Source organism: Procambarus clarkii, chromosome 1 (genome assembly GCF_040958095.1).
Source record: "Procambarus clarkii isolate CNS0578487 chromosome 1, FALCON_Pclarkii_2.0, whole genome shotgun sequence".
Taxonomy (NCBI): Eukaryota; Metazoa; Arthropoda; class Malacostraca; order Decapoda; family Cambaridae; genus Procambarus; species Procambarus clarkii.
Genome location: NC_091150.1, coordinates 56,775,270 through 56,794,598, shown reverse-complemented (window position 1 = coordinate 56,794,598; position 19,329 = coordinate 56,775,270). Strand labels below are relative to the sequence as shown.

General features: G+C 42.8%; 1 protein-coding gene across 1 annotated transcript; it reads left to right on the top strand.

The window, feature by feature from the left end:
* The first annotated feature begins 2,750 nt into the window (after positions 1-2,750).
* Positions 2,751-6,990, top strand: LOC138356096 (uncharacterized). The gene is made up of 2 exons (XM_069311825.1): positions 2,751-6,195; positions 6,288-6,990. The coding sequence occupies exon 1, from the start codon at positions 2,753-2,755 to the stop codon at positions 5,906-5,908; it is 3,156 nt and encodes a 1,051-aa protein (XP_069167926.1). The 5' UTR covers positions 2,751-2,752; the 3' UTR covers positions 5,909-6,195; positions 6,288-6,990.
* The last annotated feature ends 12,339 nt before the right edge of the window (positions 6,991-19,329 follow it).

The following is a 19,329-nucleotide window of genomic DNA, read 5'->3' as shown; positions in this document are numbered from 1 at the left end:
TTACAACAAGCACTATTATTGTTCTGACAGTACCAAAGGAACAATTGTGTTTTTTTCATTTCATTACAAGAGGTTGATAAGAGGCTACTTTACTTATAAGTTACTTATATATGTTTTTTTGTAATTATTGCATTATTATTGCCATTACTGTAACATTTACTGCATGCCACATCATTAACTACTAATTCTTGCACAAGGGTAGAACATTTTAGGCTGGTGTTGTACAGCAACCTAGTCTAATTTATTGTCCTAACCTGGTGTAAGGGTAAGAATTTAACACTTGTCTAGTGTTGAACACATATTACAACCTAGCAAGTACATATTTTTATGCAGTATTTAAGACAACCCGAGTTGTGTTGTCAATATGATATCAATATAACATTAGTACAATTTAACTATAATCATTTCACCTTTGAGTGTTAACCTGTGTCTCTGTACCAACCAAGAGTGATAATGATGGGCTAACTTGCGGATACCAGCATTGATACAGGTCTACCACTCAAATTATAGTGTGTATGATTTTACAGTGTATATTTAAATATAGTCTATACGACTAACAAGTACTTCCAAAATGTCTACTGTCAAAAATGTCCAAATAACCCTCACAGGATTGAGGGATCATTTATCACGGCAGATTAGCACATGTGATGACATAAGTAAACAAACTCCAGTTAACTATGTAGCATTGGAAAATTATCTTAGGCTTGCACGGAACAAATATGACCGTGTGTTGCAACAAATGAAAGAATATCAAGTTTTACTTCAGAATACCAGTGTTGGTGGAGAAACATTGCAAGATGTTATACAAGAACATTCCGATTATGAGGATACAATGTTTACACAGTTGCAATACTTTGATGATATCATACATGCCCATAAAGCTAATATAAATATTGTAACCACAACTTCCCAGAAACAGACAGCACCAGAAGTCAAATTGCCATCACTTAGTTTACCAACTTTTTCTGGAAGAGAAGACGAGAGTTGGGACGGTTTCTGGAGCAAATTTGTCGATTCTGTGGATTCTAATGCTAATGTGCCAAAAACAACAAAGTTTACATACTTACAGAGTGTCTTGAAGGATGAAGCGTATCAGGTAGTCTGTAATCTAAATCACACAGATGATGATTATGACAATGCAGTGCAACTCCTGAAAGATAATTACGCTAAACCTGAAAGGACTATCAGAATTCTAACACAGAGACTGTTAGACATTAAACCTCCAAATAATACTGCAGTCTCACTCCAAACCTTCAGATTGGAGCTTGAGTCCATACTCAAGGCACTTAAAAATAAAGTGAACCTGGATGAGTCAGACTGGATAATACAAGTCCACATGACACGGAAATTACCCAGGGACATACTGGATAAGTTGTTTGTATTAGTAGGTAAGTCATCCTTGACTGTAAATGAGATTACAAAGGGTTTACAAACCATCATAGAACGAGAAAGAGTTAATCCAGAAGAAAAACCATCTAAACCCACATCTGCTACTAATAGTAAACAACAGAGTACAAACAGTGCTCCAAACAAAGCTAAAACATCTTCCCCCTCCACAAAGTGGAATCAGGGCAGTGTAGGAACATATGCAGTTGGTCCTTCCAAACCTACAGTCAACGCATCACCCAAGACGGTGACTCCTCAAGATACTGTTAATGTCTGGAAACCATGTGTGTTTTGTGAGCAATCACATTCCATGTACAATTGCAGACGCTACCCTGATCGTGCAACACGCATAAAACGACTCAAGGAGTTATATAGATGTAGCAAGTGTATAAGGGAACATCATCCCGACAATTGCACAACAGCAATGCGCATCTGCACTAAGTGCCATAAGGGTCAACACCATACTGCACTTTGTGGGGACACAAGTATAAAGTCTCCCAAACCACAGGAGGAGGAAGGAGCTACAGCATCAGTAAAACTTTGTACTGTGTTACCTGACATAAGTGTCTTCACAACCAGGTCTAACCATAAATCAGCTCTACCTACTGCACGATTGATCATTAGAAATGGAAAGAATAAAGCCACCGTACGTGGATTATTTGATCAGGGGTCCCAACTGACCTTTATATCCAAGGAGTTGGTAGATAAACTGAAACTTACACCTGTAGAGGAGACACGGATAAACATAAAAGGATTCCTGACTAACTCAGGAGCCCGAACTTACGGGGTAGTACGACCCACAGTACGACTAGGAGGTTATGTACGAAAAGTACCAGCACTAGTAGTAGATAGATTTCCAACAGACCTGTATATAGAAGGTCTAGGAACAACAGCCAAATTCCTAGAAGAAAAGGGAATTCCTTTGGCTGATAACATTACTTCGGACAACCTTTCCGATATTGGAATCCTTATGGGATCAGATGTCTACCATAAGTTTATCATAGGAAAGGAAGATTACCACGGTATGAACGTGTTACCATCTGCAGGTGGCTATTTACTAACAGGCCCAGTATTACGGCTAAAACAACCAGCACCTGTGGATCACCAACTTGCCAACACAGTAATGGTTGCATGACTAGGAGAACAGTCTCCACTGCAACTCAGAGACATTTCCGAGGATGAGCTTGATCCCCCAGTATATAAGTTATGGGACCTGGCAACTCTCGGCATTGTCCCTGAACAACCTAGTCCAGATGATGACTGGACTTATAAACAATACCTAGACTCAGTTATCTACAAAGATAATCAGTACTGGGTCAGGTTACCATGGAAGCTGAATCACCCTCAGCTACCCATCAACTACTTCATGGCACAAAATCAATTAAGATCACAGGTGTTACGTTTACAAAGACAACCTGAGAACTTGAAGTTGTACCATGAAATAATACAGAAGCAGCTCGATGACAAATTTATCGAAGTTGTAACAAATGATAACCCAAAGGAAGGACATTATCTGCCACACCACCATGTTCAGAAGGATTCTGCGACTACCCCACTACGGATAGTATTTAATTGCAGTGCTAAGATGGGGCAGAATAGTGTTTCGTTAAATGACTGCCTTCAAACAGGCCCAAGCCTAACACAAAGGCTTTATGACGTGCTGTTAAAGTTTCGTATAGGGACTTATGCATATACGGCCGACATTAGCAAGGCATTCCTTAGGGTAGGTCTTCAAGAAGAAGACCGGAACTACACAAAGTTCCTATGGATTAAGGATCCTAATGATCCAAACAGTGAAATAATCACTTATAGGTTTGCGTCTGTTTTGTTCGGAGCCACGAGCTCACCATTTCTGCTTCAAGCTACCTTGGATACGCACTTGAAGAAGTCCAATAGCCCGAACAAGACAGAAATTAGCGAAAACCTGTATGTGGATAACTTTCAAGGAACAGCCAACAGTGAAAGTAAGCTGTTGGACATATACCATGAGGCCAATCGAGAATTAATGGGAGCCAATATGCCTCTCCAGTCTTGGGTCTCTAACAATGACAAATTAAAACAACTGATCACAACTGAATTTCCCGACTACCAAGTACCCGAGATGACAAAGGTTCTAGGTGTCCAATGGAACACGACAACCGATCAGTTGACAATCAAGTCAGTGGAAACAGATACCACTAACTTAACAATGAGAAAATTGCTATCACAAGTCAGCAAACCCTTCGACCCATTAGGCTTATTAAGTCCAATACTAATTAATGGGAAGATGATAATACAGGAATGTTGGCAACAAAAGATAGGCTGGGATGATCTTCTAACACCTGCCCTACAAGAAAAATGGCAAGGGTTAGTGAAAGATTTAAGCATCCTAGAGTCTGTCAAGTTCCCTAGGAACACAACAGTAAATGAAAAGGAACCAATTAAGTTGCATGTATTTTGTGATGCCTCAGGAAAGGCTTATGGTACAGTAGCTTACCTGGTCTCAAATGGGCAAGCCAATTTGCTCACATCAAAGGCCAGAGTGGCACCTTTAAAGAAAAGATCACTGCCACAACTGGAATTAACAGCCTTACTGCTAGGTGTAAGATTAGCTCATTATCTGATCAAGGCCTTAAGCCACATCCACTTTACAGAAACAGTAGTATGGTCAGATAATGAGGCAGTGCTACAGTGGGTTAAAAACAATAACAGTAAGAATCCTTACGTGAGTAACCGCGTTAAGGAAATACGAGAGTTGTCAGCAGGGTATAAACTAAGATATGTACCTACTAAAGAGAATCCAGCTGACTATCTCTCCCGAGGCCTGACTTTACGGCAATTAACAAAGGCAGAGATGTGGTTCAGTGGACCTCAGTGGCTAATCAGCGACCAGTGGCCTAAACAAAAGCCACAAGTCATTGTGACCAATGTCACTGTTCCCACTGAGAACCCGGAACTACCTCAGACTTTGGTAATTGATCCTGCTCGGTACTCTGAACTGAACAAACTTGTAGGTGTCACCCAAGTAGTGTTTGATTTTCTAAAGAAAATAGGAATCAAGCATAATTTCCCTAGTGCCTTAAGGTACTGGGTTAAAAGAGCTCAGACCGACACATTCGGGACAGAAATTGACAATGTTCCTAAGAAGCTACAACATGATCTGGGTCTCTGGTTAGACACTGACAATTATAACTTGATAAGATGCGGAGGACGCTTACAACATGCTGACATAGATCTGGAGGCAAAAAATCCAATATTGCTCCCTCGTCACCACATAGTAAGCAAACTAATTGTGTTACATATACACAAATACTGCACTCTGCATGGTGGGGTATTAGATACTCTCACAGAATTAAGACAACAGTACTGGCTACCCCAAGGTAGACAGACAGTAAAATCCATAATCAAATCCTGTGTTGTATGCCGGAGATACGATGCCAGAGTGTGTCCATATCCTGGCCCTCCTCCACTTCCGAAGGAACGAGTCGTACATATTCATCCTTTTGAGACAACAGGAGTAGATTTCACAGGAGCACTAACACTGACAGGCACTAAAGACAAGAAACCAGTAAAGGCCTATATCTGTCTTTTTACTTGTGCCACAACAAGGGCAGTCCATCTAGAAGTGACTCCCGATATGAGTGCCGAAGCATTCTTACAGGCTTTCCGCAGGTTTGCTTCACGTAGATCTTGTCCCAAGTTAATGATTTCAGACAATGGGTCCAACTTGGTGGCAGGAGAAGCATGCCTGAGGAAAATCTGGACACACCCCAAGGTACGCACAGCCCTAACTCAACGGCAGTGCTATTGGAAATTCATACCTCCCAGAGCACCATGGCATGGAGGCTTCTATGAACGGATGGTTGGTACGGTGAAACGGTCTTTACGGAAAACCCTACACCGCCAAAAGATTGACCTTCAGGAGCTTCAAACAGTAATCATAGAAATAGAAGCACGAGTTAACAACCGACCACTTACCTACCTCTCTGATGATGCTTTGCAGCGTGAACCATTAAGTCCAGCTCATTTGATGTATGGGAGACCTCTCAAAACACTTGTGTCCCTTACGGATGAGGAACCAGAGGATCCTTCATATGTCAAAGAGAGTGATTTGGTTCAACGTTTCAAACATCTTTCAGGGGTGATAAGTCGGTGGAATGACGTATGGACTCGTGAATACCTAACAGCTCTGAGGGAGTATCATTACGGGGCAAACAGTCCCTATAATAGAATTAACTTGAACCCTGGTGACATAGTTCTGGTGGATAGTGACGGACCACGCTCGGAGTGGCCTATAGGAGAAATAGTCTCTGTTCATCCAGACAGCCAGGGCATCTTGAGAATAGTGAAAGTAAAATGCAAAGGCAACACTACTCTCAAAACTTTAGAGAAATTAGTACCTTTAGAACTGGCCAGGAAAGAAGACGTACAACGACTTCCAGCACCCGATACGCCAGTACGGGACATACGTCCCCAACGGACTGCTGCACAACAATGTAAACTCAAATTAAAGCAGCACTATAATTCTGAGGGAGAAGAATAAAGTGATCGCAGTCCTTACCGGGACTTCGACCCGTGTTCTGCCCCTGGGAATTATGTCGGGAAACCGACACACACACACAACATCAACAAAAGATGGGATGAGCATACCACGCTGTCTTAACTGGTGTAAACAGCTAGACACCCCATTTACGTGTCAACACCAGCCACACAGCCTAACAACATCACAACGACATCTGTATCCGTCTACCAAGTATTGTTTATTATTCAAGTGCACTGTTTAATATAAATATGTAGATGGTTATGTCGTAGGACATCCCCAAAAACACCGTACGTGTACCCCATTACAGCCCTCACAGTTCATGTCATACCTGTAATTGATATGTTTAGGGAACTTTGATTAATCCTTGCATCCCATACAGGTAAATTGTGAGAGGAGCTTCAAGAATCTGTGCAGACAGTTGGTTCATACACATAATTAACTACTTGTTTGCCAAGCCTTGTCCTTCCCACCAGCCGCCATTACGTGGCACAAAGAGGCAGGGCCACACCCATCTTGAGGCTACACCTACACGCCTTACTAGGCCCATTCTACTGGCACAGCTAAGACATTATAGCAGTAGCAGTAGTTATAATTAATTACTTATAATGAAATAACTGAAATAATAGTTTTAAAGGTAAACAATTGGTAGTTTAAGAAGGGACTATAACAAAGTGGTTTAAGCTACCAATTGTCCCTCCCAATAGTGTGTAAGAAGATTTCAGGCAGTTTACCAGTACATACAGTCCACTTAATTAATACTTACTAAGAAAATAAATAAGACATAACTTTATTTTATTAAATCAATTTGAAAAGAGAGATTAGCTGCCTGGAATTTTTTCCCCACACCTTATTTTTACGTTGTAACACCTTTGTCTCACGTTTGCCGAGGGCGAGTGCAGCAAGTTGTTTCTGTGCGTCGAGTACTGTGTATTGCTGCTCAACTGCAGCATACTTCTCCCACTCCCCAGGCCTCATTGTGTATACTTCAAACACCCTGGGAGAGCCCGAGGAGACGCAGACTGTCACTGGAATACACCTCATTTTTTCTGCCTTAGGAGGGACTGGAACCCTGTCACTCTATATACTTGGCCACGGGAGAGTATAATTATTATGATTCCTACTTAGCCATACCATCCAGCACTACTAGCCAAAATTATATCCTAGATAACACAAAATATAGTTAACTGGCAACATAGTAATACTATAATACTAACCAGTCATTGTGCGAGGCTATGGGTGGGGATAGTGGTTTTAGTTGTGATGGTGTAAATGGTGACCATCGGGGAGTGAAGGGGGGGGGGGGGGGCGAAATGATAGTGGCGGTGAAGATTGATGAAGATTTAGCCACCCAAGAGGTGGCACGCGCATGAACAGCCCGCAAGTAGTGGTGGTGATGGTGTTACCCGAACTACAGTACATAATCGTTTTTTTTTAACTATTTGTACCGATTATGATGCTGGGAATCATTACCAGGCATTTCCATGTTGGAAGAGTCATCATGATTATGTTCGGAGTGTAATACTTATGATAACTATGCTGAGAATGTAATAGTCATGATGACTATGTTGGGAGTGTAATAGTCATGATGACTATGCTGAGAGTGTAATAGTCATGATGACTATGTTGGGAGTGTAATAGTCATGATGACTATGCTGAGAGTGTAATAGTCACGATGACTATGTTCGGAAAATAATAGTCATAATGACTATGTTGGGAATGTAATAGTAATGATAACTAGGTTGGGGTGTAATAGTCATGATGACTATGTTGGGGGTGTAATAGTCATGATGACTATGTTGGGGGTATAATAGTCATGATGACGATGTTGGGGGTATAATAGTCATGATGACGATGTTGGGAGAGTAATAGTTATGATGACTATGTTGGGAGAGTAATAGTCATGACGACTTTGTTGGGAGTGTAATAGTCATGACGACTATGTTGGGAGTGTAATAGTCATGATGACGATGTTGGGAATGTAATAGTACTGATGACTATGTTGAGGTTTTTTAATCATGATGACTATGTTGGGAGTGTAATAGTCATGATGACGATGTTGGGAGTGTAATAGTCATGACGGCTATGTTGGGAAAGTTATAGTCATGACGACGATGTTGGGAGTGTAATAGTCATGATGCCTATGTTGGGAATGTAATAGTCATGATGACTATGTTGAGGTTTTATAATCATGATGACTATGTTGGGAGTGTAATAGTCATGATGACGATGTTGGGAGTGTAATAGTCATGATGCCTATGTTGGGAGTGTAATAGTCATGACGACTATGTTGGGAGTGTAATAGTCATGACGACGATGTTGGGAGTGGAATAGTAATGATGACTATGTTGGGGGTGTAATTGTCATGATGACTATGATGGGAGTGTAATAGTCATGATGACTATGTTGAGGTTTTATAGTCATGATGACGATGTTGGGAGTGTAATAGTTATGACGACTATGTTGGGAGTGTAATTGTCATGATGACTATGTTGGGAGTGTAATTGTCATGATGACTATGTTGGGACTATGGTAGTAGTCTGGATATGATATTGGTAGGACCCCCAATATCATATCCAGACTTTACCAAATAACTGTATTAGGTTGCTGCTCAAATCTTGGCACTCAACCTATTGTCCCCTCACTGCTTGAGGCTGAATATCTGGCACATAAAATATCTCCAACAACTAAAGAAATCAATCTCTCACCTTACACTGCGTCTTTCATGCCAATATGCAATCAAGCACTCCCTTATACATCACCAGAAGATATCCATATGATTCTCTGTTCTTCCTGAGGCCCACCACAAAGAACATCCGTCTGGGTCCTTAAAATCAGGTAAATACTTCTGCAGTTCTTCCAATATCTGCTGCACATGAAGTCCCACTCGAATGTCAGTGAATCTCCTCCAAACGGCTTCACAAAAGAAACGTGTAGCTCCCCCTACACTCGAAGTTCCGCTATATCAATGGAGTTCCACTCCTGAACTTGAAATTCTACTCAACCCTTACAGTTCAGCTCCCACTTGGAGTTTAGCATATAATCTTCAGACGCGAAGCTCTTCCACTAACTTTTCCAATCCAAACCTGTAATTCCATTACCAATCTATAATAACATGTTTCCCTAATAAAATGTAGATAGATGTATTTACAATAAATAAACTCCTTCCGATATCCCTTTCAGCACTCCAGCTCTGCCGTGGTGGAGATTCTCCCATTTTCGGAAGAGTCCACACCGAAATGAAGCTGCGCCGGCGGCCAGGGGATCCGCCTCCTCAGTCACTCACTGACCACAGGCAAGAGAATATGTGCTGCTCCTGCCTTCAGCATGTCCACTCCTCTCTAACTCCTTATCTCTGCTCACCGTCTTAATAAAACATCTATCCTATATTCACATGCGTTCTCTACGATCGCTGGGCACACGATTAAACACTGTAAACATAATATCGCTAATTAAATGAGCTTACCACAGAATTCCAGGACGTGAGGGTGCTCACTCTGGCGCTCCAACATGGCGTCACATCTGGCCGGCCAAAAAAATCACCTTAGGACTGCCTCATAAAGCTTGTCTCACTCCTGATGTGAGTACACCAAGTCGCCTGGCAGGCTCCACACCGAAATACCTGCTTACTCTCCTCCACTCGAGAATATAACACATTAAAGTCCACTCAGGCACGACCACCATCTAGGCTTCAGGTAGCCTCTAATATCTTCATAATCACTGAGAAATGATTCATAATCACTGAGAAATGATTCATAATCACTGAGAAATGACATGTTGCGCTCTCGGCAGCTTCCTCACCAGTGGTACACTGTAGCCTTCACTCAAAACACTTTATCCAGAACTGTATTCTTCTATCTTCCCAGGAGACAGTTATGCACGTCTATTCCTGACAACTGTGGCAACTCAAGTGATGTGATACAATGTCTGCCAGCATCACATCACAAATTGTCGACATCTTATTCCCTCTAACTTTTATAAGATGCTCATCCTCTACTTGTACTCATTTAAGTACATCTATTAAACGGTTTAATAGATGTAAACAAAGCCGCCAAAGATTAAGACAAGAATGTAAAGATTGGTAAGTGGTTTTGTAATTGCTTGATGACTCCAGGTGCAGGTTGTTAAGCAAATGGTGGGTCGTGTTCCAGGGCAACTAGTGGGTAACGCTTACCTTGAGCTATGGCATGGAACAGCTCTCAGCCTGTTGACAGGAGTCACCAGTCGTCTGCTGCTATACCCACCTGAGTAAAACAAAGTAAGTAATTATCAAAAGAAGGCACCAAACTGGGAAGGCTATGTAGCACCATCAAATGTGCGGGATAATCAGAGGACGCTAAGTATCACCAAAGATGCCAATACGAGAACAGAAACGCACAAGGCGAACAATTTCAAAAGTATCCGATTCACCAAGAATTCTATCGAGGGACAAGTGACCGCGAGGGATGGTCTGAAAGCAAGACACACGCTTGTCCTGGAAGTCAGGACATTCAACAAGGATATACACGACTGTAAGAGGGACAAGGAAACCTGGATAATAAGGAGCAGGAAGGCGCTCCATTAAGTGACAGTGAGTAAAGCGTGTATGGCCAATGTGCAACCTTGCTAGAGCCGTTTCCCATTGCCGGTTATGGTGGTAGGAGGAAGGCCACAGAGACACTTACGACCCTGGGTTCTCCAGTGGAAACCAGAGGTCAAAATTGAGCTATTAAACTTTCTGGTAGTACAGTTGAGTGCATCACGAGCGGCAATTGTTTGTATCTTCCCTGCCAGACGTAAGACTATTCTTGTTTCTCAAAGAGCATTTAAAGACTGAGCTGGGGGTTGATTATTAAATAATAACATAGGCACCAACTTTGCTTACTAATACTTTCTAATCATTTGTAAAGTAACAATACGTTGCATAGGGGAAGATCTTTAATGTGCTTAGCTGCATGATCAATTAGGCTCCTTCCGGCACCACGACATGCGGGAGGCCTAGCTGGTCGCTAGGAGCGTTCTTCTCTGTGCTGGCGTTCGTGGGGACGAGACCTACTCTGTGGCTGCACCCCTACTCTCCTCCTTCTCCTCTTACTTATTTCCCTTACCTGAAGTTCCTGTACCATTAAGTTAAGTACGGGGCATTTTTAAATGTACCTACTCTGGTAGTAACGATTGGTGAGACCTGGGGGTAGTATTTGCCAGTGTTTTGGGTACCCCTAAGTATTGTGTTTTGTATTAGGGTACCACGTGGTCTCACTACCCTAAGCTGCATCCAGCTTCAGTGCTTATCCAGTAGTACTTTACCCTAGCTTGTTCTCAGTGTAAACCTTGTATCCTGTCTATGTGGACCAAGGCTTTTAACGTAAGATAGGGTGGTAAAGTTATTATTATTATTGTTATTGGTGTGAGTGTATATGGGGGGTTGTTAAGGGGTTAATAAATAAGTACATGAATTATAGAGTATCCCTTCTTCCTGTGTGGGAGTGCATTGATCAACCCTTAGACTGACATATATGGTCTAGTAGCAAGTTATTACTACTGTGGATAGTTTATTTTGGGGGCCGGGCCTTTTAGCTCTCCCATATTTGATACTCTGTCTTCTAACTACCCTTACCCCTTAATAGTACCAGTTCCCCATAGCAAGCCCACCACACATTTATATTTATAACAAGTGGTTGGCCAGTCCGGGATGAACATTATAAGTGTAAAAAAATTAGATTCTTGAGTGCCAAAACTAAAATTTTTTGTTTTCCGCAGAACGGTTGTGTGCTAGCCTAGGGTCCAGCTCATCTAGCAAAGGACATTCTTGCACTGACTGGACACCCAGCTGGATCCCTTCACGATTAAGGTTAGTGTGGCCTTGTGTTAGGGGCCGTGCAAATTTTTGTTTTTTTTCCAATTTTTATTTTTTAATTTTTTCTTTGGCTGGGAGCTAAAATTATTAGTGATGTCATCTGAAATGCAGAGACTGGCAAGGGAGCCTTCAGCAGTAGAGATAAAGAAACTTACCAAGTCTAATTTAGTATTGTTAGGCAAGGAATTTGGCCTAGAATTAAATGACGCGGATAAAAAGTGGACTTTGGTGAATGAAATATTACAACATTGTATTGATGAAGAACTATTGGCAAGTGATACACCTTTATGCCAGCCTAGCCAAGCAGAAAGTGAAACTCATAGGGATAGAGAATTAGCTCTAGAGTTAGCAAAAATAAAATTAGAGGAGCAAAGACTCAAAACCGAGGAGGCTAGAATTAGAGCGAATGCAACTGAACCTCCACCTGCCGGGGATTCAAACCCCAGGCATTATGAGAAAAAGCATAATTTGCCTGAATTTTCCGAGTCGGACCCTGAAAGGTTTTTCAACCATTTTCAGAGATTGGCCATGTCCATGAACTGGCCAAAGGAAGAGTGGGTGAAAATCCTACAGGGAAGACTTAGGGGTAAAGCACAAGATATTTTTATAAACATGCCTGATGAAGAGTGTTTTGAATATGATAAAGTCAGGGAATGTATTTTGCGGGCATATGAAATTACTCCTGAAGCTCACCGCCAAGTTTATCGCAACCTTAGGCCTACTCACAACCAACCGCTCACTGAATTTGTTAGTGATCAAATTAGATTGTTTGATAGATGGATTCGCTCGGCGAAAGCCGAAACATACGAGGCTCTCAGGAACTTAGTTTTAATGGAGCATTTTATAGATATTATGCCAGAGAATGTTTCACATTACATTAGAGGAAGGGTAGAGGTAAATTCTAAAATAGGGGATTTGGCCAAGTTGGCAGAAAACTACCAATTGGCGGGCAAAAGGCCCAATAAAAATAATTATACCCCACAGAGTAGCAAAACTTATACCCACAGCCAGTCCAGACCAGCTCATTCTAACCCTTTAACTAATGCACCTTCTGTTTCAGACATAACTAACCCTGTTAAAGTGTCTAGCCCCACGGCACCTAAGGGTGAACCGAAGGGTAATTCTGTTAGTAATGTCTCTTCTCCCCGACGTTTTTGTGGTCACTGTAATCGTCCAAACCACACTATTAGCCGTAGTTGGCAACTGTACCCGGAAAAAAGACCCAATGCTCTAGTTGTGACACAGGGCTTGAGGCCATCGGAAGGGTTAGGGAGTAAGACCTCCAACCCACAGTGGTTGGACTTGCTTACCCCATTCTTATCGAAAGGGAGACTACTTTTGTCTGAGGGTTCTTCCTGGAAGGACGTGGTGATCTTCCGAGACACCAGTGCCATCCAGACTTTAATTTTAGAGAGTGCGTTGCAAGGTGCCAACACTCTTGACACTGGAGAGGTGGTACTGGTCGAGGGTGTCACTAGTGATACTCGAGCAGTACCCCTCCATAAGGTTACCCTGGAATCTGATTTCCACAAGGGTGTTTGTACAGTCGGAGTCACTTCATACCTACCTTTCCCTAATGTTGATGTAATAGTTGGTAATGATTTAGCAGGGGATAAGGTAGGGGACTCCAGACTGCCTATTATGTTGCCTACCCCTAAGGTTTGCCTGGATCCACCCGCCACAGAGGATAATGTTGTGTACCCTGCGTGCGCGGTGACCAGGTCTATGGGACTTAAATGTAAGGGCAGCCCTGTGCTTGCCAAGGTGGTAAATCCCGAGGTCACGAGGAGCTTTCCGAGTGGTGAAAACCAAGTGGACCTCGCGGACACGTTCATGGCCCGACTCGATGACATGGCCGAGGACATTGCGGAGAGCCTGCCACCGCCATCTACCGAGAGTAGTGGGGAGGTGGAGGAGAACACTGTTGAGCCTCTGCCAATGGCATCTGACCAAGGCCTAGATGCCTCCTTGAGTGAGTTACAGAAAGCTGACCCCACTCTTGCAGATTGTCATGAGACAGCCGTCTCTATGGAGGAAATTGTAGACGCAGCAACTGGGTACTACTACAATGATCGGATTTTGATGAGAAAATGGAGACCACAGAGTGCTCCCTTGTCAAATGAGTGGGAGGTTGTCCACCAGGTTATGTTGCTGACCTGCTCAAGAGAAAGAGTTTTGGCAGCTGCTCATGAGGATCCTATGGGGGGACATCAAGGTATAAATATTACGTATCACAAAATTTTAAGTATTTTTTCTGGCCCAAGCTGAAAAGCGATGTGGCAAAATTTTGTAATGCGTGTATTGTTTGTCAACTGTTTGGGAAACCAAACCAGACTCCACCTAAAGCTCCTTTAAGGCGTATTGTCGTGCCAGAGGAACCATTTTCTCATGTGGTAATGGACTGTGTTGGACCATTGCCTAGAACTAAGTCTGGTAATATTTACCTAATCACGATGATGTGTATCACTACTCGTTACCCAGAGGCTTTTGCTGTAAGGAACATCCGAGCAAAAACTGTTGTTGCAATTTTTTTCCACTTTTGGACTGCCTCGGGTCGTGCAAACTGACAATGGTTCTAATTTTAAGTCCGATATTTTTGGGCAATTTTGTAAGGAACATGGAATAACTCATAAGGTTTCCAGCCCATACCATCCACAGAGTCAGGGAGTAATTGAACGTTTCCATCTAACTCTGAAGCAGATGTTGAAGACATCATGCGAGAGTTCCCACATCTTCTGGGATGAGAATTTACTGTATGTTTTGTTTGCGGCTAGAGAGGGATTACAAAGTTCACTGGGTTGTTCTCCTTTTGAGTTAGTCTTTGGCCATAAAGTTCGTGGACCCTTGCAAATGTTACAGGAGAATCTGTTAGGGAACGTAACGTTAACCGAAGGTTCAGCTTTCTTTGCGCAACACCACCAGAGACTCAAGGACTGCAAGGCGGCTGCATTAAAGTATCTTGGGAAGGCCCAAGAAAAGATGAAAGAACGTAACGATGCTAAATCTAAGTTACGGGTATTTCAGCCTGGCGACCCTGTCCTGGTATTAAAGCCTCGACTAGGGAACACTATGTCCCACAAGTACGAAGGCCCCTACATTGTGACAGAAAAGACTGGGGACCTCACGTACAAAGTGAGGCACTCTGACAAACGTAACCAGGTAATGCTCGTACATGTAAATCGGCTGAAGAAGTTCCAGGGCCCCAGGCCCATTGCACTAACCAATGTTTCCATTTCCAGTGAGAGAGGGGATGATTGTTCTGGGGACCCAACTAATCTCATTTTCAATAATTCTAGTTCTGTGAATGCTGTGGAGGAGAGACTGTCCCGTTTGCAGATGGCCCAACGTGAAGAGGTGCAGTCGTTGGTTGATGAATTTTCCAGTCTGTTCGGGGAGGTCCCGATCCAGACTGATGCCATTTGCCATGATGTCGAGTTGACGGACTACACTCCCATTCGCCTTCAACCCTATCGAATGAGTCCAGAAAAGAAGGCCATCGTACGGCAGGAGGTCGACTTCTTGCTCCAGCACGGCCTCATCCGGCCGAGCCAGGGCTCTTGGTGCTCGCCCTGCCTTTTGGTCCCCAAACCAGACGGCTCCTGGCGATTATGCACCGACTATCGGCAGCTCAACAAGGTGACCATTGTGGATGCCTATCCGCTGCCCCTCCTCGAGGACTGCATCGACGAGCTGGGAAACGCCAAGTACGTCTCGAAATTCGACCTCTCGAGGGGGTATTATCAAATCCCATTTACTGAACGTGCTAAACAAATAACTGCGTTCGTGACACCCGAGGGTGTTTTTGAGTATCAAGTGTTACCATTTGGCTTGCGTAATGCCCCTGCCACATTCCAGAGACTCATGAACTCTCTGCTCACTAAGGTGCCAAATTGTCGGGCGTATTTAGATGATATCGTGCTCTTTGACAGTAATTGGGCTGACCACATAGCTAGGTTACGCCAGTTGTTTGCAATCTTGAAAAGGGCAAATCTTACCTTAAATGCTAAAAAGTGTCATTTTGGCCAAGGCACAGTGACGTACCTCGGTTATGAAGTGGGCCAAGGAAAAGTGTTACCTCGGCAAGATAAAATCAGTGCCATTCTGGAGTATCCAGTACTAAAGTCTAAAAAGGACGTTCAAAGATTTATCGGTATGTGTGCGTACTATCGACGTTTTTGTCAGAACTTTTCCAGTGTTGCCATTCCTCTCACAGACTTGCTGCGGAAAGCCGTTAAATTTAAGTGGTCATCAGACTGTGCAGAGGCATTTAAAAATTTGAAATTGATCTTAGCTTCCGCCCCAGTGCTTGCTAGTCCAAGGTTCGACCGACCGTTTAAAATTCATGTTGATGCGTCTGACTCGGGTGCTGGTGCAGTGTTGTTGCAAACTGGGGATGATCAGGTGGAACACCCAGTATATTATTACTCTGTGAAATTCGACAAGGCGCAACGCAATTATTCAGTGGTAGAAAAAGAGGCGTTGGCGCTAGTGTTAACATGTAAAAAGTTCGAAGTTTCCTCACAGGTAATATAGTGGAAGTGTACACGGACCATAACCCACTAGTCTTCCTGACTCAGATGAAGGGTAAGAATAAACGCATCCTCAGGTGGGCGTTGTACCTACAGGACTTCAATCTTTCCATTACCCACCTACCGGGCAGACTCAACGTGATAGCCGACACTCTGTCCCGGTTGCCTGAATAACATTCATCTGAGCCACAGAAAGCCATTTACCAACTGTCATGCTTTAGTTAATTTTTTTTTTAGGTTCTCCTGTGACATTAAATATTCCGTGTCCAATTTATTTACTTCCCTGTTTTTTGTTTTTTTGTGTGTTTTTATTTTTTTTTCTTTCAGAGAACTCCTTTGTATGTTTCTTGCAGAGAAATTGTTGTTTTTGATTGATTTTTTGTTTTTGTCATATGTTTTTTCTTTTTATTCTCTGTATACTCTTACAAAAAAATATGACTACTATTCTAGTAGTCACATTTTTTTTTTCTCTGAAGGGGGGAGGAGTGTTACGACCCTGGGTTCTCCAGTGGAAACCAGAGGTCAAAATTGAGCTATTAAACTTTCTGGTAGTACAGTTGAGTGCATCACGAGCGGCAATTGTTTGTATCTTCCCTGCCAGACGTAAGACTATTCTTGTTTCTCAAAGAGCATTTAAAGACTGAGCTGGGGGGTTGATTATTAAATAATAACATAGGCACCAACTTTGCTTACTAATACTTTCTAATCATTTGTAAAGTAACAATACGTTGCATAGGGGAAGATCTTTAATGTGCTTAGCTGCACGATCAATTAGGCTCCTTCTGGCACCATGACATGCGGGAGACCTAGCTGGTCGCTAGGAGCGTTCTTCTCTGTGCTGGCGTTCGTGGGGACGAGACCTACTCTGTGGCTGCACCCCTACTCTCCTCCTTCTCCTCTTACTTATTTCCCTTACCTGAAGTTCCTGTACCATTAAGTTAAGTACGGGGCATTTTTAAATGTACCTACTCTGGTAGTAACGATTGGTGAGACCTGGGGGTAGTATTTGCCAGTGTTTTGGGTACCCCTAAGTGTTGTGTTTTGTATTAGGGTACCACGTGGTCTCACTACCCTAAGCTGCATCCAGCTTCAGTGCTTATCCAGTAGTACTTTACCCTAGCTTGTTCTCAGTGTAAACCTTGTATCCTGTCTATGTGGACCAAGGCTTTTAACGTAAGATAGGGTGGTAAAGTTATTATTATTATTGTTATTGGTGTGAGTGTATATGGGGGGTTGTTAAGGGGTTAATAAATAAGTACATGAATTATAGAGTATCCCTTCTTCCTGTGTGGGAGTGCATTGATCAACCCTTAGACTGACATATATGGTCTAGTAGCAAGTTATTACTACTGTGGATAGTTTATTTTGGGGGCCGGGCCTTTTAGCTCTCCCATATTTGATACTCTGTCTTCTAACTACCCTTACCCCTTAATAGTACCAGTTCCCCATAGCAAGCCCACCACACATTTATATTTTTTATCATAGCTAGGCTACGCTACGCTACGAGACCAACGTGATCACGCTGCGCTCCTCACTCTAAGCTGTATATCAGCCCTTATACTATTGCCAGATGATGTAGACCGCCACCCACAGGCAGCTAAGTACATGGAGTCCTAGCATGTTATAGCAAAACCAAAGTAACCGACCAAAATCAACTCATTCCATCTCAATTAAGTTTCAAAACATTCCTCTACGGCTGTGAGTACCAGTGAATGCTGCCGCCACCGCGCTGCCTGACGCAAGTTTCTTCACAATATATACCCCCAGTCCATTCTAACCAATCATGTCTCCTAAACATGGGGCTGTGCAGAGAAAGAAGGACAACAAACCCCTTAACAAGGCAACCATCCCGGCCAACTCAAACAATATTCGTGTTTCTCCGTCTGGAAGCTCTGGGGTCGAGGGCAGCGGTGCTGCCCTCCCCTCCACCCCTTTGAGCAAGGGAGCAGAGACATCTCAACCCTCTCCTATGGACATGCTAGCATCCCACTATAAGCAACTCAAGCGAGCTTCCGGTCCCTCACCGGAATTCTATAACTGGGCCGAGAATCAGTGGTTCAAAAAGTTGTGCCAAGTCCTCGAGTCTCAAAATGCTATCATCTTGAGTCTTCTAAATGAGAATCTAGCGATCCGCGCTAATCTCCAACAACAACAACAAGAAATAACCCTCCTCCGCGAGGAAATTAGAAACTGCAAGGCAAGCCAAGACCAACTACAGCATGATTTAAATGATCTCCGTGAGGAAAGCAACCTTCTGAAAACTGATGAAGCCATTAAAAAACAGGAGGAAGCCCTCAACAAAATGACTGCATGTATCAGTACATTTTCAGCCCAGCGTTCTGTCTCCCAGGATGAACAAGACCAGCAAAAGCTGCTAGACTCTGTTATAGTGTCGTCCCAAGATATACCTGTGGAACATGATGGTGAAAACTGTGTCGAAATAGCTCTGGATCTCATAAAAGACAAATTGCAGCTCATTCTAAACAAATCTGACGTTATTGCTGCCTACAGAGTAGGCAAAAAGAATCCATCAAGTCAAAACCAACGGAAAATTCGCCTGAAGCTGTCTTCCCAGTTCACGAAATCCAATCTAGTCCGGACAGCTGTAGCCCAACGGAAGGGATTATACATCAACGAGTGCTTGACTAGGAACAGACAGCACCTCCTCTACCGCCTGCGTCAAATCCGTCAAAAAAAACCAGATGCGATTCATCAGTGCTTCGTTAGAGATGGACTGATAAAGGTGAGAAAAACCGCAGAGGGCAAAATGTTCACAATTACTAAAGAAGAGAACCTCAACGCTTTCCTCTCCCAATGTGGTCTGTCTCAGCTCATTATCACTCCCAGTGAATTAACTTAATTAACCCCCTGTCAACTAGTGGGGCTAGGTTTCCTAAGTCTCATTGTTTCATTTTCTGACTTAATTTTTAACTTACTCTTAACTAGTCATTTACTGAAATTATTTAATTGAGTGCATAAATAGTTCTTCAGGTCTTATTAATTATACAGTCATAACTGAACTATTTATAGTTAATAATCATTAGCTTAAATTTGCCTAT